Source organism: Candoia aspera, chromosome 1 (genome assembly GCF_035149785.1).
Source record: "Candoia aspera isolate rCanAsp1 chromosome 1, rCanAsp1.hap2, whole genome shotgun sequence".
In the NCBI taxonomy this organism is placed as follows: Eukaryota; Metazoa; Chordata; class Lepidosauria; order Squamata; family Boidae; genus Candoia; species Candoia aspera.
The window spans coordinates 216,536,541-216,564,418 of record NC_086153.1 but is presented as its reverse complement, the minus strand read 5'-3'; the positions used below and the strand labels follow the sequence as shown (position 1 = coordinate 216,564,418).

Here is a 27,878-nt window from a genome sequence, read left to right as displayed (position 1 = left end):
TGAAGGCAGCCTCGTCAATTAAATCGATTACCTGCATAGTGGATAAGGCCCAAGAGCGCCAGCGTTAAAATGACGCTGCTGCTGTCAGGGTCTGACGAGTAACGTGCCGGATATGGTACTTCTAGGGCCCTGAAATGTGTCCAGAGGAGGGCTGGCGGTCCAGCTGAGCCTCAAGCTTTGCGTGCAACCTGGCAGTCGCCTCCGCAGAACCGGCGCGCGCGGGACGGCTATTCGCAAGCTAGCTCTCCACCAGCCGCTCGAGAAGACCCGGGAGACGAAGACACGCTCGGAAGAGGCGGAGACTGAGAGCCAAACCCAGGGGTGGCTCCACTTCACCGCTTTCCTCCGTCGCCCAGTTCAGTTTGAGAGCCCGCCTTTAACGGGCGCGGAAGCTCTGGCCTTTGCCTTTCGCAGAGCGGAAAGAGGCTGGGGGAGACAAGTCGCCTCTGCGATCTTGTTGCGAGGAAGTGGACCGGAGCAGGCGGCGTGAAAGAAGCCACGAGCAGCCCGGAGCCAGAGGGCGTGGAGCCGTCATACATTTAAAGCAGCCCCTCCGGTGAACGTTAGCTTTCTTGTGGGCTGAAGCCTTTCTGATAGAGGCCTCTTGGCGTCTCTGGTAAAGCTTAGTTCATTTTGCTCTTTGTATAGTTACACATTGTTTTTACCGGTGTTTAATAATAGATTAGATCAGGGCTGCAGTTTTAGAAGATTATGATAGAAAATAAGCAAATCGAGCCGTAAGAATCATCAAGATTATCTAAACACAGCTGCATGCCGTATTTCTGCTATCTGCTGAAGCGACCCAGGCAACTTGATATCTCGCCTCGGCTTTCGCTAGAGGAAATCGGGTGTTACCCGATCCAGTTTGCACCGGTATCCTACGCGTCCCACGTCAGCACTAATTAAGGGGAGAGAGATCCAGTATTTTCACCCGATGTAGTATTGTAGTAAGCCTTACATTCAGTGGTGTTCACTTGACAATGTGATCAATGATTGGTGGTAATCCAGTCCCCATTGGTGGTAATCCAAACCCCATTTGACAATGGGCTTGGATTACCATCCTAAAATACATCTTGAGTTTCAGGTCTCAGAATATTTGGGATGTGTGTGATACTGTGGAAGATACTGTCTAAGAGCTTACTTAGTTCTAGTCATCCAGTAGAGATGGCTTGATTGCTTGATTGAGTGCCATCAAGTCCTTTTTTACTCCTAGCAACCGCATAGAGTTTCTCCATGACGACCTGTCCCTAACCTGGTGTCTCAGGACATGCAGTAGAGAAGGACTGTGCAGTAAATAGTTTTCTTGCATGATTCAGTTTTTGCCACTAGCTTGGAAAGTTTTTTGATCTCTTGCGGGGACAATCCTGCTTGATTATTTAACTTAGTAGATACTGGTAGCGACAGGAGGCTGTTGAATATGCTCTTAGTAAGACACAAGTAACAGTTCTGTTTCTTTTCATAAAGAAAAATGAGCAGTCCTAGTTTAGTTTTATGAATTTTAAGTATAATAGCAGCAAATCTGTGGGCCTTTTCCCATTTTCCTTTAACCACCACACAAGCATGTCCTGTCAATATCCCTTTTTATGCTATGTCCCTATGATATGCCTTTATCTCCTCTGTTATCCATGAGTGAGACAGCCTTGAGTCACCCTCTTGCTGTCTTGGTATTAAAGAAGTGTTTCCCCCTCTTGAGATACCATCCAAGGGCACCCAGAAGGGCTATTAAAAGAGGTATTAAAAGCATCACTTATTAGGGCTGTGCAGTGCTTTGGATTGGATCTCCCAAAGGTGCTTCAGTGTGCAAACATGGCACCTGCTTCGAGCACCTTGAAGCTGCTCTATCTATTCCCAAGAATGTTGTCACATGTTCCAAAGGACATTTAGAAGACTGAATGCAAAATGCTCTGTAGTTACATCACCCATTAATGTGGGGTGAAGTCAGGGGGCTGCTGTGACTTAAAGCAGGTAGCGTGGAGCTGGACAATGGGGACAACAATTTTCATGCCAATACAGTTTTCTACCAACTCAGGGATGGCTTCATCTCAGTAGTGGGGAAAGCCCTGTGTTAAGCAAACCTCATTTCAAAGTCTGGAAGGGATTAATTTGTCTCTGAAGGATTTATGCCCAAGGCTTCTTTTGGCAAATTAGTTAGATTTTTGTACATTTGAAAAATAAAACAAATCAAGTATATAACGTAACTTGGATCAATTTTCCACATACTTTAATGCAATAGTGGTTTAATTTTTTGCCCCTCCCATGTTATCTTCCATTTTCAGATTGCAGAAAAGTTTGGCATACTATCCACCAGTCAACTAAAGCCAAGAATTTAAGATTATGATGACAGAGGTATAACTTTGTTGAACCATATATAAATAATAGCATATATTAAGCACACATAGAATTGGATTACTTTCAGCAAAAGTACAATAGTTCAAAATGTGATATTTAATATTATATATAGTTCAAATTTTGTATGACTAAACCATGTTTTATTATAATAATTTTGCTGTATTGTGTATTATTTACATTAGTATTAATATATTACTAAAGAGCAATAGGACCTTGTAAACAGAGAACCTACAACTCAGCAGGTAGTGTTAGTTCAAACTCTCATCTGCCGTAGCCAGTATTCAGGGATGATGACAGCTTGAAATCAATGACATCTGGTGGGCCACTTGCCATTTATGTATTAAGCCATCCCAGAATCTTAACTAAAGATTAAGAATCTAAAAGAATCTTAACAATTTGTGGTATGAATTATCATATCTCAGTATGAGCTTTGGAGCTGTTATATCTAATACGTTTCTGCATAACACTGTTTATATATTATTTTAAATGTAAGACTGCAGTTCTAGACCCAGTTTCTTGGAAGTAAACTCAGTAGGACTTCACTGCTAAGTAGGGTGGGAAGAACTGTCACATAAGTGTGTTTGAACATAGTAGTGTCAATCCTAGATTTTCATGGAGCTCATTCTGTTCATCGACTCTGTTCATATACTGATAAAGTAGAGAATCCTATGGAAGGGGAAGGAGGCAATATGCATTAACTTCCTCTCTAGCATCTTCCTTAGTATTTCAGAGTCCCCTAGTCCTTTGGATCAAGGAACAGAAAGAGCTGTGAGGAAAGGGATAGTTGTTAATTTGTATGACCTCCTTCAGTTTATGGAAGGGACTTAGTAGATCTCCACTGAGATGAAATTCCTACCAATGGTTCATTGGTTAGGATTCAGACCTTAGTGATAAGCAATTTTGTGAGCAAACTTTTCAGAGCATCTAAAGCTGCAAAGGTGACAATAGAAGGTTCTGCATTAGCGAACAAGCTGGCAATACTTTGTAATTATAATATGAGAAAACTCAGGTTCTTTTCTATTTCTTTCCACTGCAGCAAGAGCAAGAATGGGAAAACTTAAACAAGTTATTAAGGCAACATGGCTTAAGACCTGTGTGCCTTGATACACCTGGAAGTTGTGGCAATTTGTCAGGTAATCATACTCTTTTCTTTTTAAAATAGACTAAACTCTCTGTAGCGGCAATTGGGAAGTCCTTTGTTATCTGAGGAGTTAGTGACACATGTTGATTTTCTCCCTCACACAAAGAAGAGTTTATGTTGAGTTATGCTGATGTTTAATTGGCTTGTTTTTATTTCTGCTTGGCATGAGGAGGGGGAGATAAAACCACAAGATTGTTTTTTGTAAGCACAAGCCCACTCCTCCAACAGCCCTCCTGAGAGTGTGAAGTAGGAGGGGAGAGATGTGAGAACCAACCCCCCATTGTTTTTGTAAATCTGTAAAACTTCCCAGGCTCTTGTAGACAGGTGTTTTTGGCCTGAGAAAGAGCCAGTCAAGGTCAGGTCTCATAGCCTGCAACCATGGAAACATGGTCACGAGGTTTAAGGGCCAGACTTTGATAAAAACTCCTGGAGTTGTTTTGGAGTTTGGGAGCTTCTGTACAGGTCCAGTGCACTGGGTGCTGTAGAACAATTTTTCCACCCTGGGGGGTCCCTGTTGCCTTGGTCGGGAGGCTCCTGGCAACATAAAAGGGGTTGGGTATCAACTTGCTTAGGTATGTTATGATTTCTTTCTTTATGCTATGCTTTTTATGCTTTTGTATAATCTGCCTAAACTGTGTATCTGGTTTAAACTGTGTTTCTGTTTAACTTTGTTTGCTTGTGTTTATAAAAAAGCTTAAAGTTTCTTTATCTACTGGCGTGCTTATTGTCTCTGGATCTAAAAGAACCAATTGTCTGAGCACCTGATCACTGCTTGGACTCTTGGCAGAACACTCACTATCAGTAGAATCTTGCACTTCTGTAACTGCTTGAAGATTTCGATACTTAAGTGCTTATAAAATTATAAAATATTATTTACTACTGATATTTCTATGCTTATCCACTCCAAATGGCCCCAAGCAGCATGTGATACAAGGGAAACATTGGTGACCCACCAATATAAGAAATAAATTTAGGATGAAAAAGTTGATTTTCACCAGTTAAGGAGAGCCTCAAATGGTCCTATCCCATAGGTTGCAATGTGATTCCTTAGAATATAGAATTGTGGAGTGCACTCCTCAATATGAAATGGCTGGGATGTAAATCACATGAACACAAAATATATTTATAGTTTAAAACACATATTAAACTAAGTTATGAATACTTGAATTATGCTTACAGTTTTTGTTCAAGTAAAAAGTGTTTATAACATAGTACATTGTCAAGATCTCAAGAAAACCCCAATTTTCCCCCAAATTAAGAATTACCCACCAGTGCCAAATAGTGCGCCTTTCAGGTCTTCTGAAATTGAATGGCTTCCCCTTTTGTCAATACAAGTACCATCACCTAGACTAGAATTTCTCAACCTGCATAACTCCCAGAATTCCCCAGCCAACATAGCCATTGCTGAAAATGTTGGGAGTTGAAGTCTGGAAATTGCTGAGGTTGAGAAGCACTAATTTAGATGAGTATAATGCAGTCCATATGTCAGGTTGTGATTGGGCTCCTAGGCCTTAATCTCCTACCTTGTTTTATTCACTGAATTCTTTTAATATTCATGAACCAGGTATTAATGGTGATTGATGATTACATGCCATCAACTTGTTGTCAATTCTAAGCGACCATATAGATAGATTTTCTCCATGATGATCTGTCCCTAAACTGGTCCTTCAGCTCTTATTAGTACTGTTCTATATTCAGCCCTTGAAGTATCTAGTGTTGGTTACAGGTGGTGTCCACTTGTAATTCCTTTTTGGTTAGATAATTTATTACTATGATGAATCAGGCAGTTAAGGGTTAAAGTTGTAATGCTTTATTAAACCACATCCCTAAAATCTGGAATCTTTCAATCTATGAAGAACTTTGATTATATTGAGTTTGGACAGTTGCAAAAGAAGTGGCTATGTTATGATAGAAGAATGCTTCTGCCCCAGACTTCAAAAGTTGGCTTAATGAAATTTGTCAGTTCTCAGTCTTTGAATTTAAGGAAAGGCAAGCTCAGACTAAACAATTCCGTATAGTCTGTATTTAAAAATTGATTCATAATATTGATATTGAAGATACTAATGACTTAGGTCTTGATTTATTAGCAAAACATGTGAATATAAGAATGTCAGCCCTTTGAGGCAGGCCAGGTCAGGAATCAAAGACTGCAGGAACTATTGGAACCCTACTTTATTGTTGTAGGTGTAACAACCGAATCTTGAAAGCCTGCTAGAATTTCCTCTGCCCTCTCTTATATCATGCAGAATTAATACAGGATTATTTTTAGTCTTTTCCTCATGCTTCCTTCTTTCCAGGGCTGATATTTCATTTATAGTTTCTTTTATCTATTGATGTTTGCATTCCTTTGCTATCTCTGCCTCTCTTTACAGTGTTTCTCAACCTTGGCAATTTTAAGATGTGTGGACTTCAACTCCCAGAATTCTCCAGCCAGCATATCTGAGAATTCTGGAAGTTGCAGTCCACACATTTTAAAATGGTCAAGGTTGAGAAACACTGCTCTAGAGGTATTAGGTCTCCTGTACTTGTGCTGATGCCAGAGTCCTGAGTGAAGATGCTGCTACTAAGAACTTTGCATACTTGTGTTATGCCATGGTGGATGCAGAAAATTGATATAAATGAAGCATAGAATGTACTTTAATAGCATGTTTCCATTTAGGTCAGGGACATAGAAAGTGTCATTGAAGGCACTTGCTTTGTTATTACTATTGGTATTGTTTTCCTGTGGCCACCTCTTACACGGTTCACCTTTATCATTCTAGTTGATTGGTGAGATGCTTTAAAATAATGCATTTAGAAGGCATTTATTGTGACCCTTTTTTAAAATAAAAGATACAGAGAGAATTGTTATGGATAAACAGTCTTCCCAAGCAGTACAGCATGCACTGAAAACATTAATGGAAGAGACAGAGCGTCAACGAAAAATTATTCGTGGCTTGATAGAAGACAACCACCAGCTTAGGTAAGACATTTTGTCAGAATGCCATTGGGTCTCATTCTCTAGATGAAATGCACAGAGTTCTGCACACACACACACACACTGACCTCTCTACACAGAAACTCTTGTGGCACCATCACAATATGGCTACTACAGGGGAGTAGCCTTGACTAAAAAGATCAAGCAGGAGCTTCTGCAGAAAGCTGTCATACATCGTTTGCTTCACGTAGCACAACAAAATGCCCTTTTCAGATGCTACCATCTACATTTCTACTGACCTTCCAAGCGCAGTCTCACAAATTTGTCTTGCCTCATCCCTGCCAAAAAGAGACCCAGCTATAGATGTGACACTCCAGACGAACCCAACTCCATAACCACGGTGCTTTTTTGACTCACTGCAAATTAGACACTCCAGTTTTCCTGCCTGTTTGTTCTCTCAGATAGAGCCCAGATGTATGCTGAGCAAAAGAAAGAAATGGGGATGGTTGAAAGCCTTAATTCTGCTTCCCTGCCTTGGATAGCTCTTTTTAAAAAGTTTATCTTCAGTTAGTTAAAAATAAGAATCAGGAGAGGCATGGAGATGGGCAGGTACTGAAGAAAGAGTCTGGACACATTAGGGCCAGTCCCAGGATTAGGTGGTGGAATTCGTGTAACATGAGGGTGTGTAGGACAGAATTGTGTTGTCTCGCTTCCCAGTTTTCATTTAGCCTTGTCCTGTGGCCAGTCTGTTTGGCTTAAAGCTTTCTTGGCTTTTCCACTCTGCTGTGGCATTTTGGGAGCTCCCTGCATGATCTCCTCATCACTGCAAAATTTGCCATTTAGTAGTAATTTTGTGAAAAGCTAAGATTGGGTCAGAAGTCCATGCTTTCAGAGTAGATTCATTTCCTTGAGTTCCTTGACCAGGCAATGAATGTCAATGCAGCTTTTTTGTAGCAGGATGAGCTTCCTTTATTGCAGTAAGTTCAGGTTGATGCTTTCTTCTGTATTGTGCATTTCAGGAGGACTATCTACGTTTAATGTATTACCCAGAATGCAGGGATTATATTATGAACCAAGCTCTAATGTGCTTTCTTTAGCTTTGGCTTATTGCAGGGATGATCCACCTATGGATCTCTGATTTTGCTAAACTGTACTGGTTGGAATAGAAATGAACCACCTGTGTGGGCCACAGATTGTCCACCCCACCTGATAAATAAATCCAGCCTTTTTGGTTTGCAATCCATGCTTTATAACTTTACACATGAACCGAGTCATTATGGCTTGTTCAACAACCTTTATTAACACAAATGTGATTTAGCACAATATGTGAGCTTAGCCACAGTCTTTTAGATGGACATTCTTAGGCTGGTTTTGATTTGAATTGATTTGGGGATAGCCTAGCATTTTCATTGAAAGTTTTTTTTTTAATTAGAGATGAATTACACTTGGAGCGAAGTCGGGCTTCCCGACAGGAACAACGAGCTAATGATTTGGACATTATTGTGGAAAATGTCAAAGATAAAATACGCCAACTAGAAGATGAGTCCATAGCGAATGCTTCTCAGCAACATAATCAAGTCAGAGATCTTCAAAAAGATCAAGAAATTTCACAGGTACTTCAGCACTAAGTATTTGGAGTTGGAAATTCCAGGAAGGTTTGTTCATTAGTTGAGAGGCTTTGTAAGAACAATAGCAGCCACAAAACTAATTCTAAATTGCATTATGTCGTAGCAGCATGTTGCTATACTTTAAATGAAGGTGCAAGAAAAAGAAATGAAAAGTGTTGTCTCTGGCTAGAATGCAGAGGACTTCCTTAAAAATGATAGTATGGCCAGACAGAACTTTGTTTTGTTTCGTTTTCTGCAATTATCCGGTTTTCTGCACACAGGCAGTGTACCGCCATCAGGCCAAACAGTTGCAAGAGCAAGACGAGATTATTGCCCGTTTACAAAAGGAGCTCTCTAAGCTGGGCCTGGAAGAGCAGCAGCGTATCGCCACCCAGAAAAAAATGTTCCTCCAGTTTTGTAAGCAGGCTCCAAGAACTCACTTGGATCAGCAGTAAGAAATTCTGCATGGTTTTTCACTAATCTCTTTAATATTCAGGAGAGGGTGATTTTGTGCAGGTCTTAACGTTTCCAAATTAATGTTTCATTGTAATATTAAATGTGATTTTACATGGAAATTCCTGTTAGGTAACTCTTCTCTGTATTTCACATTGTGCTTACTTTTCCTTTTTAAAAACATATTTATGCTTATGCTTTGATGCACAAATAAAGACAAAGAATAATTAAAAACCAAAACATACAAAAAACCCCCACAACCCCAGTAGAAATATACACAAAGGAAAAAGTCACATAGCAACATTTATCATTTAACCTTGACCTCACAGAGAAATATTGATCGGTCTTGGCATTATACTGGTAAAAAACTAGTTTATAGATGAAAAGTAAACATATATAATTGAACCTAGATTGAATCCTGGGCTTGCACTGTCTTTCTAATATCAAGGAGTAATCTTTTTTGCTGCACTGCATTTATATTATAGTGATAACATCCAAACATTTGGTACATCGTTATTCAAATCCTTAAACCATATCAATCTTTTTAATATCACACTGACAAATTTATGGATATTAAATCAGCACTGGGTTATAGTGGGACATGCCTGTATCATAGAAATGTCCTCTCACCCATTTTACACTTCCAGCAAAATAAGCGTCCAATAATCACCCAACCCTTTTAAAACATTTTCTCAGTTGTCCAATACTGTAAATTTGAAATATAATCCTTTGTTGGATTAGTCTAGTCTAAGATCATACAAAACACACCTACAAGCCCATATACATATATTTTTTAAAACTCCTAACCATTGATTTGTTAATATGGGGTATTCCAACTCATTAATTCCAGAATTCTTGCAAATAACTACTATCTATCTTAACAATACTCTTTGTTCATAAAAATATTATAGACTTAAAATCATCTAAAGCACATACCTACATCAACAATAATTCATACGTTTTAGATGCTGCTAATGCTCCTGGGTCTAATTACAAATTTGCAATGTGATTGCTTTTGTTGTTTATTCGTTTAGTCGCTTCCGACTCTTTGTGACTTCATGGACCAGCCCACGCCAGAGCTTCCTGTCGGTCATCAACACCCCCAGCTCCCCCAGGGACGAATCCGTCACCTCTAGAATATCATCCATCCACCTCGCCCTTGCTCGGCCCCTCTTCCTTTTGCCCTCCACTCTCCCTAGCATCAGCATCTTCTCCAGGGTGTCCTGTCTTCTCATTATGTGGCCAAAGTATTTCAGTTTTGCCTTTAATATCATTCCCTCAAGTGAGCAGTCTGGCTTTATTTCCTGGAGGATGGACTGGTTGGATCTTCTTGCAGTCCAAGGCACTCTCAGAATTTTCCTCCAGCACCACAGTTCCAAAGCATCGATCTTCCTTCTCTCAGCCTTCCTTATGGTCCAGCTCTCGCAGCCATATGTTACTACGGGGAACACCATTGCTTTAACTATGCGGACCTTTGTTGTCAGTGTGATGTCTCTGCTCTTAACTATTTTATTGAGATTTGCCATTGCTCTTCTCCCAAGGATTAAGCATCTTCTGATTTCCTGACTGCAGTCAGCATCTGCAGTAATCTTTGCACCTAGGAATACAAAGTCTTTCACTGCTTCTACATTTTCTCCCTCTATTTGCCAGTTATCAATCAAGCTGGTTGCCATAATCTTGGTCTTTTTCAGGTTTAGCTGCAAGCCAGCTTTTGCACTTTCTTCTTTCACCTTCATCATAAGGCTCCTCAGTTCCTCTTCACTTTCAGCCATCAAAGTGGTATCATCTGCATATCTGAGATTGTTAATGTTTCTTCCAGAGATTTTAACTCCAGCTTTGGATTCCTCAAGCCCAGCTTGTCGCATGATGTGTTCTGCATACAAGTTGAATAGGTAGAGTGAGAGTATACAGCCCTGCCATACTCCTTTCCCAATCTTAAACCCGTCTGTTCTTACTGTTGCTACTTGGTCGTTATACAGATTCTTCAGGAGGCATACAAGATGACTTGGTATCCCCATACCACTAAGAACTTGCCACAATTTGTTATGGTCCACACAGTCAAAGGCTTTAGAATAGTCAGTAAAACAGAAATAGATGTTTTTCTGAAACTCCCTGGCTTTTTCCATTATCCAGCGGATATTAGCAATTTGGTCTCTAGTTCCTCTGCCTTTTCTAAACCCAGCTTGTACATCTGGCAATTCTTGCTCCATGAACTGCTGAAGTCTACCTTGCAGGATCTTGAGCATTACCTTACTGGCATGTGAAATGAGTGCCACTGTTCAATAGTTTGAACATTCTTTAGTGTTCCCCTTTTTTGGTATGGGGATATAAGTTGATTTTTTCCAATCTGATGGCCATTCTTGTGTTTTCCAAATTTGCTGGCATATAGCATGCATTACCTTGACAGCATCATCTTGCAAGATTTTGAACAGTTCAGCTGGGATGCCATCGTCTCCTGCTGCCTTGTTATTAGCAATGCTTCTTAAGGCCCACTCAACCTCACTCTTCAGGATGTCTGGCTCTAGCTCACTGACCACACCGTCAAAGCTATCCCCGATATTGTTATCCTTCCTATACAGGTCTTCTGTATATTCTTGTCACCTTTTCTTGATCTCTTCTTCTTCTGTTAGGTCCTTGCCATCTTTGTTTTCGATCATACCCATTTTTGCCTGGAATTTACCTCCAGTGTTTCTAATTTTCTGGAAGAGGTCTCTTGTCCTTCCTATTCTATTGTCTTCTTCCACTTCCGCGCATTGCGTGTTTAAAAATAATTCCTTATCTCTTCTGGCTAACCTCTGGAATTTTGCATTTAATTGGGCATATCTCCCCCTATCACTGTTGCCTTTTGCTTTCCTTCTTTCTTGGGCTACTTCTAGTGTCTCAGCAGACAGCCATTTTGCCTTCTTGTTTTTCTCTTTCTTTGGGATGTATTTTGTTGCCGCCTCCTGAACAATGCTGCGAACTTCTGTCCAGAGTTCTTCCGGGACCCTGTCTACTAAGTCCAGTCCCTTAAATCGATTCTTCACCTCCACTGCATATTCCTTAGGGATATTAGTGAGCTCATATCTAGCTGATCTGTGGGTCTTCCCTAATCTCTTTAGTCTGATCCTAAATTATGCAAGAAGAGTTCGTGATCTGAACTACAGTCAGCTCCAGGTCTTGTTTTTACCGACTGTACAGATGTCCGCCACCTTTGGCTGCAAAGGATGTAGTCAATCTGATTTCGGTGTTGTCCATCTGGTGAAGTCCACGTATAAAGCCGTCTCTTAGGTTGTTGGAAGAGAGTGTTTGTTATGCAGAGTGAGTTGTCTTGGCAAAATTCTATCAGCCTCTGTCCTGCTTCGTTTTGTTCTCCCAGGCCATGCTTACCTGTAATTCCAGGTGTCATTTGACTGCCCACCTTAGCATTCCAGTCTCCCGTGATGAAAATAACATCTCTTTTAGGCGTGTTGTCCAGTAGGCGCTGCAGATCCTCATAGAACTGCTCTACTTCAGCTTCTTCAGCATTTGTGGTTGGGGTGTATATTTGGATCACTGTGATGTTAGATGGCTTGCCCTGAATTCGAATTGAGATCATTCTGTCGTTTTTTGGATTGTATCCAAGCACTGCTTTAGCCACTTTACTATTAATTATGAAGGCTACTCCATTTCTTCTGTGGTCCTCTTGTCCACAGTAGTAGATCTGGTGGTCATCTGATGTGAAGTGGCCCATTCCAGTCCATTTCAGTTCACTGACTCCCAAAATGTCTATCTTTAATCTTGACATCTCACCAATAACCACATCCAATTTGCCCTGGCTCATAGATCTTACATTCCAGGTTCCAATGGTGTGTTGATCCTTAGAACATCGGATTCGCCGTTCACCACCAGCAGCGTCAGCTGCTAGCCGTCCTTTTGGCTTTGAGCCAGCTGCGTCATCACGTCTGGGGCTAGTTGAACTCATCCTCTGTTCCTCCCCAGTAGCATTTTGACCATCTTCCGACCTGGGGGTCTCATCTTCCGATGGTATACCGACATATCTCTGGTTGTACTGATCCATTTAGTTTTCACGGCAAGAATACTGGGGTAGGTTGCCATTACCTTCCCCAGGGATCGCATTTAGTCTGACCTCTCTGTCACGACCTTCCTGTCTTGGGTGGCCCTTCACGGTTTAGCTCATGGCATCACTGAGGTGCTCAAGCTCCAGCACCACGACAAGGTAACGATCCTTTGCTGAAGAATGTGATTGCTACCATCTTAAATTGCTCAGCCTTTCCTTAGGGACATACAAAGCTTTCATCCATATGGCTTGGCTTTATTTATATTATTTACATAATATATCATTGATTCTTTGGTGGAAAAGTTGTACTGCTTAGAATTCCAAAATTTGAATAGGATTACTAATAAATAAAGTGGCCCAGAATCATAGTATGAGATATGATGGGTGAAACTATCTTGGAAATAAATACCTGATTTGGCTAAATTGTCATTCTTACTTTTCTTTTTGCAGGATTTGTTCTCTAATTGATTATTATGAATCTCGGATCAGCCAAGTGAGAAAAGAACTAAGGTGGGTAAAATGGTTGGTGCAAAAGAACATTTCCTGTGGCTTAAGGTATACTGCAAATGCCAAAACAGTTAAGAGAGAGGCAGTAGAAGGGAGATTGCCAAGTGTTCTTGGAGTGCAACTTGGATCAGCTTTCATCACTAGTCATGCTGTCAAGGACTGATGGAAGTTGGAGTTCAAAACCATTTGGAAGATCACATCCCATCCCAATTTGAAACATTACTGAGAAAATTTCTTTTAAAATTAGTGGGGTCAAGGAACTGACATAAAAACCTTACATTACATCCAACATTTTGTGAATTGACTTTGCTTCTTCTTTGGCATGTGTTCAAACTGGAGCAAACTTGCAAAGGGGAGGGGAAGGTAGATGGAAGAAGAAGCATCTTTTCTGCCAACAAATTCACACTGTTAAGTATAAAAGTTTGTTTTGTACTGTGTAAAGTGAAATTTACTTTAACATGATTTCTTTTGTAGGAAATACAAGAAAGAGATCAATCATTTGCAAGAAGAAGGAAAAGATGAGGAAGAATTCTTGAAAAATATAGATGCTACTGCTAATTACAGATCTCTGCTTATGGTAAGGAACTTCTGTATGACTCCAATCCTGAGCTACATACTTCCTCTACCATCATAGTATGTAGATACTATGTATATACAAAACCCATTTTGCTTTTTTCAGCAAACATTCATTCTTTGCAGCAGACCTCATATTTTCTACTATCTTTCCACTAGAATCTTCATATCTAATTTTTTCCCTCCATTCCCATCTTTTGTAAACATTCTGCAAGGTACACAAATTTATCTTCCTGCTCTAATTTACTAATCTAATTTTAAAGATAAAATCAAGGATTACATATTATATTTTATATCTTCAGATATTTTCAAACAGTCAAATACATGGATTTAAATCATTGGAATTTTTATTTTAAAAGGTTTTTAAATTTAAAAAAACAACCCTTAGCTGTGGATTCCCTAGGTCAATCTTTAAGTAAGTCATTATTTTTCAATGTTCATTCTTAGTATAGCATATTCACTAATCATCTACTTAATTGTGAGGGCAAATGAGAAAATACATATGTATGACTGTAATATTTGTAATAAATATTTCCAAGTCTTTCCAGACACAAATAATTGAAACCAAAGCTCGAAATGAACAACTTGTACATGAAAATATTAATCTCAAGAAAGAAATAGAGATTAGGTGAGTGGGCAAAATAATTTCAGCATGCCATGCATATATTTGATTTAAATCCTGGATCTTAAATTCTGTGTGAAAACTTTACTACTGAACATCAGTCTTTACAAGCCATTTTTAAGTATCTGATGCATGTTATCATAGCTATAGATGATCATTTAATAAACTTTACTGAGAGCAACAGAAGCATGATCTGTGAATGTTTGGCGGGGTATTACTGACCATGTAAATCCAATGGACAGCAATAAAGCTACAAGACAAATCTATTCGTTGTAAAACTGACAGAACCATTTTCTTTCCTTTAGGCCAACTGTGCAAGAGCTAAAATTTTATAAACACCAAGTGAAGAAGTTGGACAAAATATTGAAGAACATCAAGTAATATATTTTCATTAAGCATTAACCATTAACCTGTGTTGAAGATGGACAAAAATAGGGACTGCATAATGATTATTGATCTGAAACTTGGGGATAGATACTTCAAAAGGGAGGAAGCCAAATGGAAGCACGGGCCAAGGGGGAAAAAACAAGGAATATAACTCAAGTGCCAGTGAAAGTTTTTACTGTGTGAGCCTGATGTGTTTCAGAGAAAATTCTTTTCAAGAGCACTGTGTGGGCTGGTTGCAGCTTCTGAGGTAAAAGTTGCTAGCATTACAAGGAAGTAAGAGAAGGGTGTGCTTTCAGTGGTCTTCTCAGCGTGGGATGCAGGACAAGCACATGCCTTAATGAAGAGAGATGGAGATACTGTAGTTTATTTCAACCCCATCCTGTGATATCTAGAGGCATTTATAGGCAATGCTGCTTGGTGACAGAAATTAGGAGAATCATGTGGCACCTTAACAACCTCTCAGGGCAGTAATATATTTTCAGTTGTTATAATTTGTGCTTTTACTTTTTTTTTTTTTTTAGTAATGAAAGCTATGGTTTGTGTAAAACATTAAAAAATATCTTAAGAAAAAGAAATTGAACGCAGCCTCTGTTTCACATTTAGGTGGATGCTGACTGTACAAACTTATTTTAGATTTGGTGATTATTATTCCATGTTTTTGTCCATAAGGTGTGCATTGTAGAGCAGTTCATGTAATGCTGCTTCCCCTCCTCTCTTGGGTTGTTCGTTAGGTCACTTGAGAGCAGTGAAGAAGAAAACATGAAAGAAAACAGAGAACTTAAAAAAAGTTTGGGAGGAAGCCAGCTGCAGGAAGCTTGCAGAAGATATTTGCAGGTAGGTAGATTTCTGTTGCAGCAATTATGCAGAAAATATACTGTAAAGGGAAGAAGAAAACCGCCCAGAGTCTTATACGCATGAGTTGGGTGGTGGAGAAATATGACAAATAAAAAAGAAGTTTCCCACAATATGAATGAGCCACAAAGAGCCTCAGGTTTCCTGTTTGTTACATTCCTCTCCTCCTCTTTCATGGCTATGAGGACATTGTGATTAGTTATCAGAAGCAAGACACTTCCAATTTAACCTAACCTACTTAACACAGAGAACTGTGGTTTGTTTTGTATTCTCAGGAAAAACAAACTAGGATCAAATCAGGGCTTCAGCTTCTGATTTGTTCCCTAACTTGAATTTTGACGAACCATCATTCCGTGAATTTATATGACATCTTATTTAAAAGAGGAGGAGGAGGAAAAGGTGATGAGCTTCCTCCTACAGCAGGAAGCCATGGTTTCCCAGTTATGTAACTAGCCAGCAAATATGCCTTTGTTAAAAGCTTGTCTTCATTTAACTCCCTTTTCCTCTAAATACCCCACATGGCAGCAGTAAAAGCAAAGCCTTTCTTGAATCATACACCATGTTCTTTGACTGTATTGAGAACAATCCTACCAGCTGTCTGCATGTATTTTCAGATTGCAGAATTTTACTGTTCTGATAACTGCTGAAACTGTAGCTTCTATATTGCAATGCCATATTTCTTACAGAGTAATCTAGTTGCTGTTGCTGTTCAGGAGTGTTAAAGGAAACATTTGCAGTACAGAATACCTATTTTCTTATCATTTGCATTGTAGGGAGAGCAAAACCATCACATATCAACTCTAGTCAGGCGCAACATGAAATTATGCTTGCAGCTTTCTACATTGTATCCCATGACTTCCAGTCATTCTTCCAGTTTAAACCATTTTTATTATTTGTGTGAACTAGACTTTCTTCCATAGTTAAAATTACCTGCAAAAGAAGCTTGCAAACCAAACCATAATTTAATGCTACTTCCCAACCAGACAAACTGATTTTGCTGAATGAAAGCACACAAGGAAAGGATTTGAGCATGCTTGTTCATGCAGTGCTAAATCATGATTTGCTGTTGAGCCTGGACTCACCCACTGTACTGGCCAAACAGTGTACTTAATAAGTATAATATAGTTAGAAAAGCAGACTTCACTGAATAATGCCATGCATGTTTAGTTAAATAATATATTCGGTGTTAAAAAAAATAGTTTCCTTGCTGAGAATTGACACAAGGGAAAGTAATGAAAGGATAATACATTTGGGATTTGGTGGGTAGGAAGAAGCCTTATCATCAAGTACTTCACAGTAGAAACTCCATCATAGTCTTGGTTGGAACAAAATCCAACCGAGGTGTAGCTCTTTTAGATCTTATTATTCCAATGAAAGAGTTGAATGTTTGCCTAACTATCTATTTAAACTGGGAATTTTAACTAGGGCTGGATTGTGCTCACTGTTACTCAGATTCAGGAACTGTAATAGGAAGTGCCAATATTTGGAGATGTAGTGTCTTCATAGAATGTTCCAGCCAGGTAGCTGGCTGGAATGTTTTATGAAGATTAATGAATAATGATTCTTTTTTCTAATATTTTAACTTTAAAGGTATTATCCAGCATTGACTCTATTATCAGAAGTCCAAGAAGAGCTCCCCTAATAACACTCATGCAGAAAAAGGGGGGTGGGAAAAGCTGTACTAAGAATGAGGAGGAAAGCGGATTTGAGCATCTCCCTGCCATAATTGAAATCTGGGCTGAACAGCTAATGGCCCTGAAGGTACTGGTGATCTTTGACTGTTGTCTTCAGCCTAGGGACTTGTCCCTGTCCCTGTCCCTGGTTTTTCGGGTGCATGTCCTATGTATTTTCCAGATATCTTTGCACTCATTTTCAGGAGTGTAATTTCAACGTACAAGTAGTTTAAAATAATAAATATATCTTGCAGCAGAGAATTCTTTACGCTTTAACTATAGTATCCTGAGAAGTCTTTCTCTCCCTTCTGAAATATTTTGTTTTTAAGCAAGGAACCTGATAATGAACTTCCCACAGTATCCTGTTAAATTCCTGTACTGAACACCCAAGAGTAAGAATAATACATTGATGTCTTTCTTTGGTTCTTTCAAGAACTTGCGCCAGTCCCTGAAAAAGCTATTTCTGCAGTTAGTTCCTTGGCATACAAAAACTATGCAGGATACCAATGAATGTATTAGAGTTGAGGACCTTCAGCTCATAGTAGAGGAAATCTCTGAAGAAGTCAACGATGAAGAAAAGGTAATCTTGTTCGAAAGTTCAGATGTTTTAGTCTAATGTGTTTCCTTACACATGTGGAAATAGTACTTTGGTTCAGTGCATAGTTCACGTGAAGTGTGACAAACCATTTTGGTCCTCAGAATACATATGCATTCGTAAATATGTAATTTGGGCTTATCATCTCAAACTTTAATCTGCCTATCTATTTAGAAAATGACACACTAGTTCTTTCCAGTTATATCTGGTAGAATCCGAGACTTTAGACAGAATACATCTCCTGGGTTCTTTTATGTTTAATCAGGGTTGAAATCATCAATCCACTCCTGTTTGCTTTTATTCATATCCTACAGAAAAGTCATATTCCTTCACAACAAACCTTGTACGCAGTTGTCTGTCATTTTCAAAAACTGTTTGATGTGAAGACTCTGAATGGCGTTTACCCTCGAATGAATGAAGTTTATACAAAACTTGGTGAAATGATCAATGCTATGAGGAATCTCTGTGACCTCTTAGAACTAGGTATGAATCTGTTGCCCCTTCTTCCAACCTGCTCAGAGTCAGCCCAGGGTGTTGTGGGGATGAGGAAGAGCTGAGCTGTGTTCTTTGAGGGGGTCTCTGTATTGAAAGGGCTCCAATAACTTCACCATAATTTTTGCAGGAAGAGAATGGCTGACATAATAATTTTACCCCAGTGAAATGCTTTTCCTGCATCTTAAACTTAATTCCAAATTTATGTCGAGGTAAAAAAACATACTGTCAGAGGATGGAATAATAAAATGCAAAACACAGCACAAAATCACATTGAATTCTACATACCTTGTTTGGTTTCATTTTAATATTCCTAGTTTGGTTTGGTCACATACAAGCTCAGCGAAAGCATGTTGCAAAAGACCATTAAGTGCAGCCCCAGATTTCTCACCGACTCTTTGGGATTTGCTGATTTTAAAAGCCCATGTAAGGCAATAGTTCTGCAGCTCCTAGGTCCGTGTCACATGGCCACAGGAGAGACTGGAAATACACTTTCCAGGAGGAGGTCTGATATCAGATGCCTTCTCTCTGACACTACAGAAAAACCCATAATTTTCTTGTCAAAAGTTCTGGCATGTGGAATGATAGATGAGAAGATTAAAATCATAGTATAAGCGGCTCAGATAAAGCAGTTGATCTCCACAGTCCTAATTCTCTGTTTCATATCTTAGAGCTGTTCTAAATGCCTTTTTTTCATTGCCTACAATGGAAGAGTTTTTTCCTTGTAAACAAATGACAGGAAGGAACCTTCCTCCATCCATCTTCTTGGCATGAACAAAGCCAGTCTTCTGAAATGTCTGGGGCCTCTAAAATAACAGGATTGCTCAGTTAATCTTCGTCTTATCCTTCCGCTGTCAGAGCCACCACCATTTTAATAGGTTGTTGGTTTCACCTTCCCATTAAAAACTCTTGCATGCTGCTTTGTACAACATTTTCTTATGCTGCTTAGTTTAGATGTTTGAGTTGGCAACCGCTCTGAGCAGTTTGCTGTTCAATTTGCTCCCACTTAGCTGTTAAGAAATGTTGTGCAGAAACTGATACAATGTTTCTCCATAGATAGCTCAGCACCACCTAGTGTCCTGGTGAACACTGTTGGAAAGCTATGCAGTTTGCTTAATGAGAATGTGGCCTGGCAAGTAGAACAACTCCTGGGCACACAAGACATTGAAAGGTATGTAAATCTGCATAGTTAACTAATAGTACCTTTACAAGGATGCCTTTAGCCCCACATTCTAAATGCATAATGGAGAATGGTGTGACATCCTGTCAAGTATTTGAAGAACACTATCACGCCTCCCCAAGTCATTTTTTTCAAGGCAAAACTTAAGACAGTTTTTTCAGTCTTTATTGGGCTTAATTTCTAGTGACCTGATCCCCTTTGTCTTTCTCTGAACCTGTTCCAGTTTCTCACAGTGCTTCTTAAAAGTGGGGTGTCCAAAAGTGGATATAGTACTAATCCTGTTTTATTGTTAACCACCCAGAGTCCCCCATGTGGGGGAGATGGGTAGTGATAAAGTTTAGAGAGATAGAGATAGATAGATAGATAGATAGATAGATAGATAGATAGATAGATAGATAGATCAAACTTTAGGTGAGGCCAGATCATAGAGGAGAAGAGAATGGAATACTTAATTCTTGTGGTTTGGATATTACAGGTAGTCCTCCCTTAACATTGGTAATTGGGACTTACAACTCTGTTGCTAAGGATGCAGTCATAAAGCATGATGTCACATGACCACACCAACTTATGACAGCAGTTGCGGCAGTTCCAGTTGCCATTGTTAGGTGAATCCCACATGGTCACCATTTGCAACTTCCTGATGGCTTCCCCATTGAGTTTGCTTGTTTTAAGCCACCAATGAAGGTCACAAATGGTGATCACATGACTGTGGGACGCTGCAACCATAATCTGGCGGGAGCGGGATGGAGGGAGTGCATCCATCCTCGCTCTCCTTGATCTCTCAGCGGCTTTCGATACCATTGACCATGGTATCCTTTTGGGGTGGCTCAGGGAGTTGGGGGTGGGTGGCGTAGTGTTACCCTGGTTCACCTCCTTCCTCCAGGGCCGATCCCAATCGGTGTTGATAGGGGAGGAGAGATCGGCCCCACGGCCCCTTCTTTGTGGGGTGCCGCAGGAATCACTACTGCCCCCTCTCCTTTTTAACATCTACATGAAACTGCTGGGTGAGATCATCTGTCACCATCAGTATGCTGATGATACCCAATTATACATCTCTATCCTGGGTGAAGTGAGTGATGCTGTGACTACCCTCTCCGAGCGTCTGGGGGCTGTGGGGGCCTGGATGGGGAACAACAGGCTTCAACTGAACCCTGGCAAGACCGAGTGGCTGTGGGTTAATGGTTCTTCCGCATCTGGGACATTAACATCTCTGGTTCTGGATGGGGTTGCACTGCCCCAGACAGACCCGATGCGTAACTTGGTGTCCTCCTGGACTCACGGCTTCTGCTCAAAGAGCAGGTGGCAGCCGTGGCCAGGAGAGCCTTTGTGCAGCTACGTGCTGTGCACCAGTTACGCCCCTTCCTGGACCAGGAGGCCCTTCGAACAGTCACTCATGCCCTTGTTATCTCTCAGATAGACTATTGCAATGTGCTCTACATGGGGCTACCCTTGAAAAGTATCTGGAAGCTTCAGCTGGTCCAGAATGCAGCTGTGCGGGAGATTTTGGGTGCTTCAAGATCAGCACATATTACCTCATTGCTGCGCGAGCTGCATTGGATACCAGTTTGCTTCCGGGTCCAATTCAAGGTGTTGGTTATCACCTTTAAAGCCCTACATGGCATGGGACCAGGTTACCTAAGGGACCGTCTCTTCCCTATTACATCAACCCACCCCACCCGACCATTTAGAGAGGGCATGCTGCGGACCCCGTCTCTAAGACAACTCCATTTGGCGGGGTCCAGGAAGCAGGCCTTCGCTGCAGTAGCTCCCGCCCTGTGGAACATGCTGCCCCCGAAGGCGAGATTGGCCCCATCGCTCTTGGCCTTTTGGAGGAGTCTGAAGACCTGGTTCTGCCGCCTCACTTGGGGTGGAGAGGGGAATAGATCTACATGGGGATGGCTGCTATAGACCACTCCTCCACTTGGACTGTTTTTAGATTCTTTTACCACTTGGACTTTTTATCTTTAATCTTATTTATATTATTTATTATTGTAATTTTATACTGTATATTTTATGATTGTTGTTTTAATTGATCGTTATAAACTGCCCAGAGTCCCCCGATGGGAGGAGATGCGCGGGGACAAATTGGATGGATAAATAAATAAATAATTGCCAACCAGTTGCCAAGCGCCCAAATCACTATCATGTGATCACAGGGAAGATGCAACAGCCACAACTATGAGGAATGGTCATAAGTCCCCTCATTCAGCGCCATTCTAACTCTGAATGGTCACTGAACGAGTGATGGCTGAACGAGGATTACCTGTACATTTAAAGCTGCATTTGTCTTTTTTACAGCCATATCACATGGCTGTCTCATACTCAGTTTGCAGTCAACTATAATTAGTTGACCAGCATGATAAAATCAGGGTCTAATGGGCATGTTGTTTAAATGACAAAACGAGGGAATGAATGTTTGTCAAACGGATATTTTTCAGCATTATCTACAAGTTAGAAGAACACGATGACTTTTTCCCAGCATTTCATGCTCTTATTAACAACTTGCTTCATGTTCTAGGTAAGTACTTTCTGCAAATTCTTGTTTCCATGATAAAATTAATGACACTGGATAGAAGCCAGGGCTTTCAGTCACTTATTCCAAATGAATTCTTTTCCAGCAGAATTTAAGGGCAACGTTTGTCTTTTTAAATGTATCTCAAAGAAATTTGTAATCATGTGGGACGATCCATTGTCCTGGTAGTCAATGTTGTATATGCTTCCTGCACACACACAAAAAGTATTGAGAACAGTGCTCAGAGACTACCCAAAGTTATTACCGAATTGTAATTGTAACACATGTCTAGAAAATAATCATATCAATTATAATTAATTATAAATATAAACGTAAATTAGTTTTTCCCTGTTTGCATCCTTCTCTTTTCGGAGTATAAGCCTAGGTGCTGCATACTCTTGCCAAATGAACTTAGGGTCATTCAGCAAAATTCATGGTAATTACGTAAGGAGGGTATACATGGTGTTTTTGTATTGGCCAGTTATTTTACTTAGGATTGCCAACTATTCAGCAGGGCAATTCACTCAAGATGTTGCTGTGAGTGATATGCTGGGACTACATCTTTTGAGAGGCTTGGTGGACCTGCTTTGAGGGCTTGCTAAGGTCTGCCCGGAGCCCAAAAACATTTCCCTTTGGATTGCCACTGAGGGTTGCTCGGCTTCTGCCACTCTCATTGGAACAGTCCACTGTGAATGCATGTGAGATGACCTTGGACAAACCCCTGAAGTAGCCATGTTCAGCCTTCACATGGACATGCTTTAATGGTTTGTAGCAATGTTGCAAGCAAAGAACTCCTCTAAATTGTGTGCACAGAATGTAATGTAAATAAGACTTTGAATATAAATTCAGCCCTGGTCATTCTGAGTGCAGTGTTCTCTAGCCTGGAGTTTTCCATTCTCAGACTAATTGTAGCCTGCTTAGTTTATAGTCTTCTTCTGAAATGCAGTGGAAACTTTACATACTTGACAATATAAGGTATAAATGTAGAGCCATACCTCTTAATACTCCACTGGATATCTAGAAATAGGTGATTATTGAATTGAAAAGGCAAAGTAACATGCAAAATCGCTTTTGTTTCAGAAGTCAGAAGCCTCACAGATATATTACCTGCTGTACAGAAGCTGAAATGGAAAGTCCAATAATATGAACTAAATATAAACCTTTAACATGTTTTCTACCTCTTATGTATTTTTGAATATTTTGATTAAAAATGTCTGAACGGACTCTTGAAGATTTGTTATTTGCTTCTAACAATATAGGAACCAAGTTTTTCAAAGCTGTTTAATAAGGATGGAATAGAATATTGCTAGTTAATAAGTCATAAGCAGCTACTATACCATAAGTTAAATAGTTTATTCTTTAAAAGCACATGACATCTGTAGTTTAAATAGTTTCTAAATTATATTCTTTGGCATAAATAATGCAAAACTTGGATTGAGTTTTATCTACAAAATTTAAGGCAATGGTTGGATTCTAGAGTGTTTGCCTCTTTGCCAGCCATCCTTTCTCCTTAATCCCTTGGATCATCTGAAAAAAAATCACAGGATCCTTTAGAACAGGATTCAGTGAAATGTGAGGAAATGTTGCTTGAAGGAAGAGCCCCTCCTCCATCTGCAGAGATGAGGGATTTGTTGTATCCTCACCTCCCAGGAAAAGAGGGTTCATTCCAGACCAATAAAGTACATCCTGTGAGCAAATCTACCATAACTGTTGATGTGATTCAAAAAGATGTAGATCCTGGTTTACTTGTGGCATTTTGTGTGGGGGAATAGAGCTGGGAAGGGAAAACTAAGCAGCAACAGTGGTTGGTCAGCAAAGCCTGAGGATATGGAAAGCAGAGCACTCTGCATCCAGAGGAAGATCCCATGTATCTTTGGTCAATCAACTGGGGAACTCCTGAAATATTATTTACTGTTACAAATTTTACCATTAAAAGTTAAATGTAGGATAATGCCAAATTCAGCCCTAAAAAGTTAGAATTAAGAAATGGTACTAACACGTTAAATAAATTAAGCATGACTGAAGTATAAACATTTACAAAATCTTATAGTGGTCTTCAAAGTTCCAGATATGCATGAAGTATGCTGTTGATCAGGTGGGAAGGAATCAACTCTGGGGCTGTCCATTTATTGTCAACTGATACCTGTAAAAGAAAGGTGGCATGATGGGCTAAGGCAGATATTCATCCACAAACTTTTTTTATTAATGAAAGGCAATACTGCAGGGAACCATAGAATCCCAAGGGGATTCAGCTTGCCTGTGCTAGACAATTGCAGCATTGGCGGTCTGAGGGTGGATTACCAGCTGTATAAAGTACAGCTGAATCACTGCCTCGGTCCTGCTTAGCTCAGAAACAGTCTTCCAGACACTCCTTCCCAGTTGAAGGACCTTCTGCATGAAACGTATTTGCTGTCCAGCAAGCTAGGTTCACTGAACCTAAAATATTCAAAATGTACATCACCATTCTCAGGCTGTTGGAAAGCAAAACATTTGGAATGACAATGAAGTCTGCGGCCTTTACATATTTTCAGCTTGATTTTGTTTCTTCCCCGTTTTATGAAATCAAGTTTTTTAAAGCAGTAACGGTAAAATCTGCACAGCTGAAGGACCAAGTCCATATCTAACTACCACTCAGACCATAGTTTCTTGGGTTATCCAGAAGGCCATTGCTAAACCACAGAGCTACCCAATTTCTCATTTCTTACCACTCTTTTGGTATTAAAAACTCGCTTGGGCAAACACTGGCATAAATAGATCACACTTATCACTAGAGTTCTTTACATCCTGTCGATAGCAAAATTAAACTGATTGCGAGGTTGAAATTTGAGTTGCTGCTGAATCCCATATAAAGCAGATGGGTGGAATGTTGTAAAACATAGCCTAGATATATGAAGTGAAATTCTCCCCTGGATTTTCCATTGCCTTTTTCAGGAGAGGAGCCAGAATGTGAAACAAGCAATTATGATTCCCTCTGCTTGATCCATTCTGTGTTAATATATTGTTTTCTACTACAGATTAAGGTTACTATGGTAACTAATCATTTTGGCCAGGTGAAGAGGTTGAATTTAATTGTCCCCTTTTCGGATGTTAATTTTTGCACCTGGGGTGAAAGAACTTGCCTGGACTTGTTTTAGTTTCAGTTTCCCTTCTGTGTAGGCATGTAGAGAGTCAAGCTGCTCTCACTGAGAGCCTGTAAGAATGCAGAAGCTTTTAAATATGTTTTGCTTTCTGTAAATATTTTTATAGAAATGCCTGGTGTGTGACTTTTCTGATCTCTCCTGGGCCAAAGGCTTTCCTAGCAATCTGCCAACATTCTGCACTATCCAGATCTCATGGTTAGTCCTCTTATAGCATCTGGCACTGCTTGACAGGCTACACTGCTACCTTTTTGTATGCTGAATGTTCAGACGTACCATTGAGAGAAGCCCTTGACTAGATCTTCCTTTGATAAGTCAATCAGCACCTTTAAAAGAAAAGTCAAAATTGTTAACCTGCTTAATTAAATATTTGAGTTACAAGTACATGATTTAAAAAAATAAAGTGTATTTCCATGTATAAAATTGCCAAGCAAGTTCATAACACGGTACTGCTATTTCTACCTCCGCACATTCTTTTAGATACCTTCTCTTTAATACAGAGAGTAGCAATTTACAAGTTACAGAGCAATAAATTATGGTCCAAATAATCTGTATAAAATGTTCTTATCTCAAGTGGAGAGAAAAGAAAGAAAATGCACAGGAAGATGTGAGTTGTGAGCTATCCTCATACAATCAGTATCAATCGTTCACTTTCCTTTTTAAAGAGCATCTTACCTTTCCAAGTTCTTTCCTTTCATGTGAGATAAGTGACTTTCTATTTTTCACTGCAACATCTAAGGTTCGTTTCTTAATGTCTTCCAAAGTGTCATAAAATTCAAATCTAAGTGTATGTAAAAAAAAACAGGTATATGCTAATAGCAATCCCCTAATGTCAAAAGGTTAAAGCTTTACCAAAACAATAAAAAAGCAATTAGAAAAAGTATTTCCAATATGCAAGACACACTCAAATTCCCAAAACTTCCAGATAACAGAGGCAATGCCCACATAGATCAGATCAGATGTGACTGAATCTGTGAAGCACGTTTTTCTAGGTTATGCCTCCTATTCTGATTTAAAACTGGCTACTCCAACCATCATTACCTTATAGCTGACAAAAAGTCCTAAAGTCTAGTGGTTGGTCTAGTGGTTAAGGCAACAGCTAGAAACCAGGAGACTGGGAGTTCTAGTCCTGCTGTAGGCATGAAAGCCGGCTGGGTGACCTTGGGCCAGTCGCGCGCGCTCAGCCCAACTCACCTCACAGGGCTGCTGTTGTGGGGAAAATAGGAGGAGGAATGAGTATTTGGTATATTCCCCACCTTGAGTTATTTATAAAAAAATAATAATAAAGGGATAGAAAATAAAATAGATAAATAAAATAAATAAATAAAGTCACATATTCCATGGCAAAGTTCTGCTACTTAATGACATGGATACACCATGGTAAACTTGCCCTCAGAATAACTATCAGCAGAGGTAACCTTGCTTTCATATGAAAATTGTTGAATGTTCTATTAAGTATCAGTTTTATTTATTATATTGGATTTCTGGTCAATGACTGCAATAAAGTTTTGATTTGATTTGATTTCTCAAATTCAAATTCTTGGATTATAGAAGGTGGAATTATACAGGTCATCTGAATAGATCAGATATTTTCATTTGTTTGTTTATTTTCATTTATTTAATTACTGTACAATCTCTAGATAGTGATCTTTCTTTCTGGAAGACAATAGATCATGCCAACATCCTTTTTGCATCCAAGAAAAATGGGTGACATTGAAACCTAAGATTGTTTCATATTGCACCCATGAATTGATATTTTGAAAACAGCACCAAAGAAAAGCACTGTAAGACCCCAACAATAAAATAAAACTTAAACTGGGCTGTAATTTCATTATCTAGTGCAGCCTTTCTCAACCTTTTGACCCTGGAGGAAAATATTTTTCAGGCCTCGGGGAACTCCTGCACCTTCAGGCTCAAATATAGGCCACAAGTTACAAAATTATTCGTTTCATGTGTAGGTCTGCAGATATGCATTAACAGTGTTCTTAAACCAAAAATAAAGAATGAAACTTACCTCTTTAATATGAAGTTGCCCGAATTTGAAATAATTTTTTAAATAAATCGTGATCTCCCAGGGAACCCCTAGTGACCTCTTGTGGAACCCTGGTTGAGAAACACTGACCTAGTGAGTATTGCATGTTCCTGATAAGCATTATGGGGATACCAGGCACAATATCTAGGTTTCAGCAGGAAGAAATATCATTATCGCTTTTGCTTACTTCTCATCATACTGAGGGTTCACTGTTCTTTTCTTCACAGTAGTTCTTCTTCGGGTTATCCATCTTTTGTCTGGGAGCAAGTAGATGCGAACATATGGATGCGCTCCGTGCCGAGAGCATGGCATTAAATTTCTTATGGGTAGAAAATGGTAGTATATTTACAATCAACAGACTAAGAAAAACTTTCTAAAGAAAAGATTCAGTCAAGTTAAGCTTGCTGTAAATCTAACCTTTTTCTTGATTTTGAAAAAAAACTATCTAGAGGATCTTTGTCCATAATAGGCTATTCTTGGGACAGAATTGTTACTAAGATTCAGCTGGGTTGAAGAGAAACATCTAAAAGGTCCAGTAGTTACAGTTCTCTGAATGATCAGGAACCCAATTTGCAAGAGTTCTTCACTGGGCATAGGTGTGCAATTACTTGGGTCGGCCCTGGAACACCACCCAGAAGCTTCAGCTGGTCCAGAATGCAGCGACATGGGCAGTGATGGGTATGCCTCAGTATGCTCACGTAATAACTCCACTTTGCCAGCTGCACTGGTTGCTGGTTTGCTTCCAGGTGCGATTCAAGGTGCTGCTTGTTACCTATAAAGCTCTACATGGCATAGGGCCTGGTTACTTGA

The 27,878-nt window shown here is 39.8% G+C and overlaps 2 protein-coding genes across 3 annotated transcripts in view; one reads left to right on the top strand and one right to left on the bottom strand.

The window, feature by feature from the left end:
- The first annotated feature begins 432 nt into the window (after positions 1–432).
- Positions 433–23,122, top strand: CEP70 (centrosomal protein 70). Of its 2 annotated transcripts, none has more exons than XM_063288737.1 (17): positions 433–556; positions 2,277–2,346; positions 3,386–3,482; positions 6,323–6,452; positions 7,840–8,020; positions 8,296–8,465; positions 12,957–13,016; positions 13,488–13,590; positions 14,126–14,214; positions 14,514–14,585; positions 15,327–15,429; positions 17,038–17,208; positions 17,554–17,700; positions 18,030–18,198; positions 19,264–19,378; positions 21,826–21,905; positions 22,980–23,122. In XM_063288737.1, exons 2-17 carry the CDS (start codon positions 2,335–2,337, stop codon positions 23,039–23,041), a joined length of 1,761 nt encoding a protein of 586 aa, XP_063144807.1. In that variant the 5' UTR covers positions 433–556; positions 2,277–2,334; the 3' UTR covers positions 23,042–23,122. The 2 variants fall into 2 exon arrangements, with proteins under 2 accessions (XP_063144807.1, XP_063144805.1); XM_063288735.1 differs by having other exon boundaries at positions 433–562.
- A 115-nt stretch (positions 23,123–23,237) lies between these two features.
- Positions 23,238–27,878, bottom strand: part of ESYT3 (extended synaptotagmin 3) — a 45,430-nt gene continuing 40,789 nt past the window's right edge. The window contains exons 20-23 of the mRNA XM_063288734.1: positions 27,256–27,387; positions 25,712–25,817; positions 25,313–25,362; positions 23,238–24,042 (exon numbers count right to left, since the gene is read on the bottom strand). Of these exons, the coding sequence (XP_063144804.1) occupies positions 24,006–24,042; positions 25,313–25,362; positions 25,712–25,817; positions 27,256–27,387 (325 nt within the window). The 3' untranslated portion in view covers positions 23,238–24,005. The remainder of the gene's footprint in view (positions 24,043–25,312; positions 25,363–25,711; positions 25,818–27,255; positions 27,388–27,878) is intronic.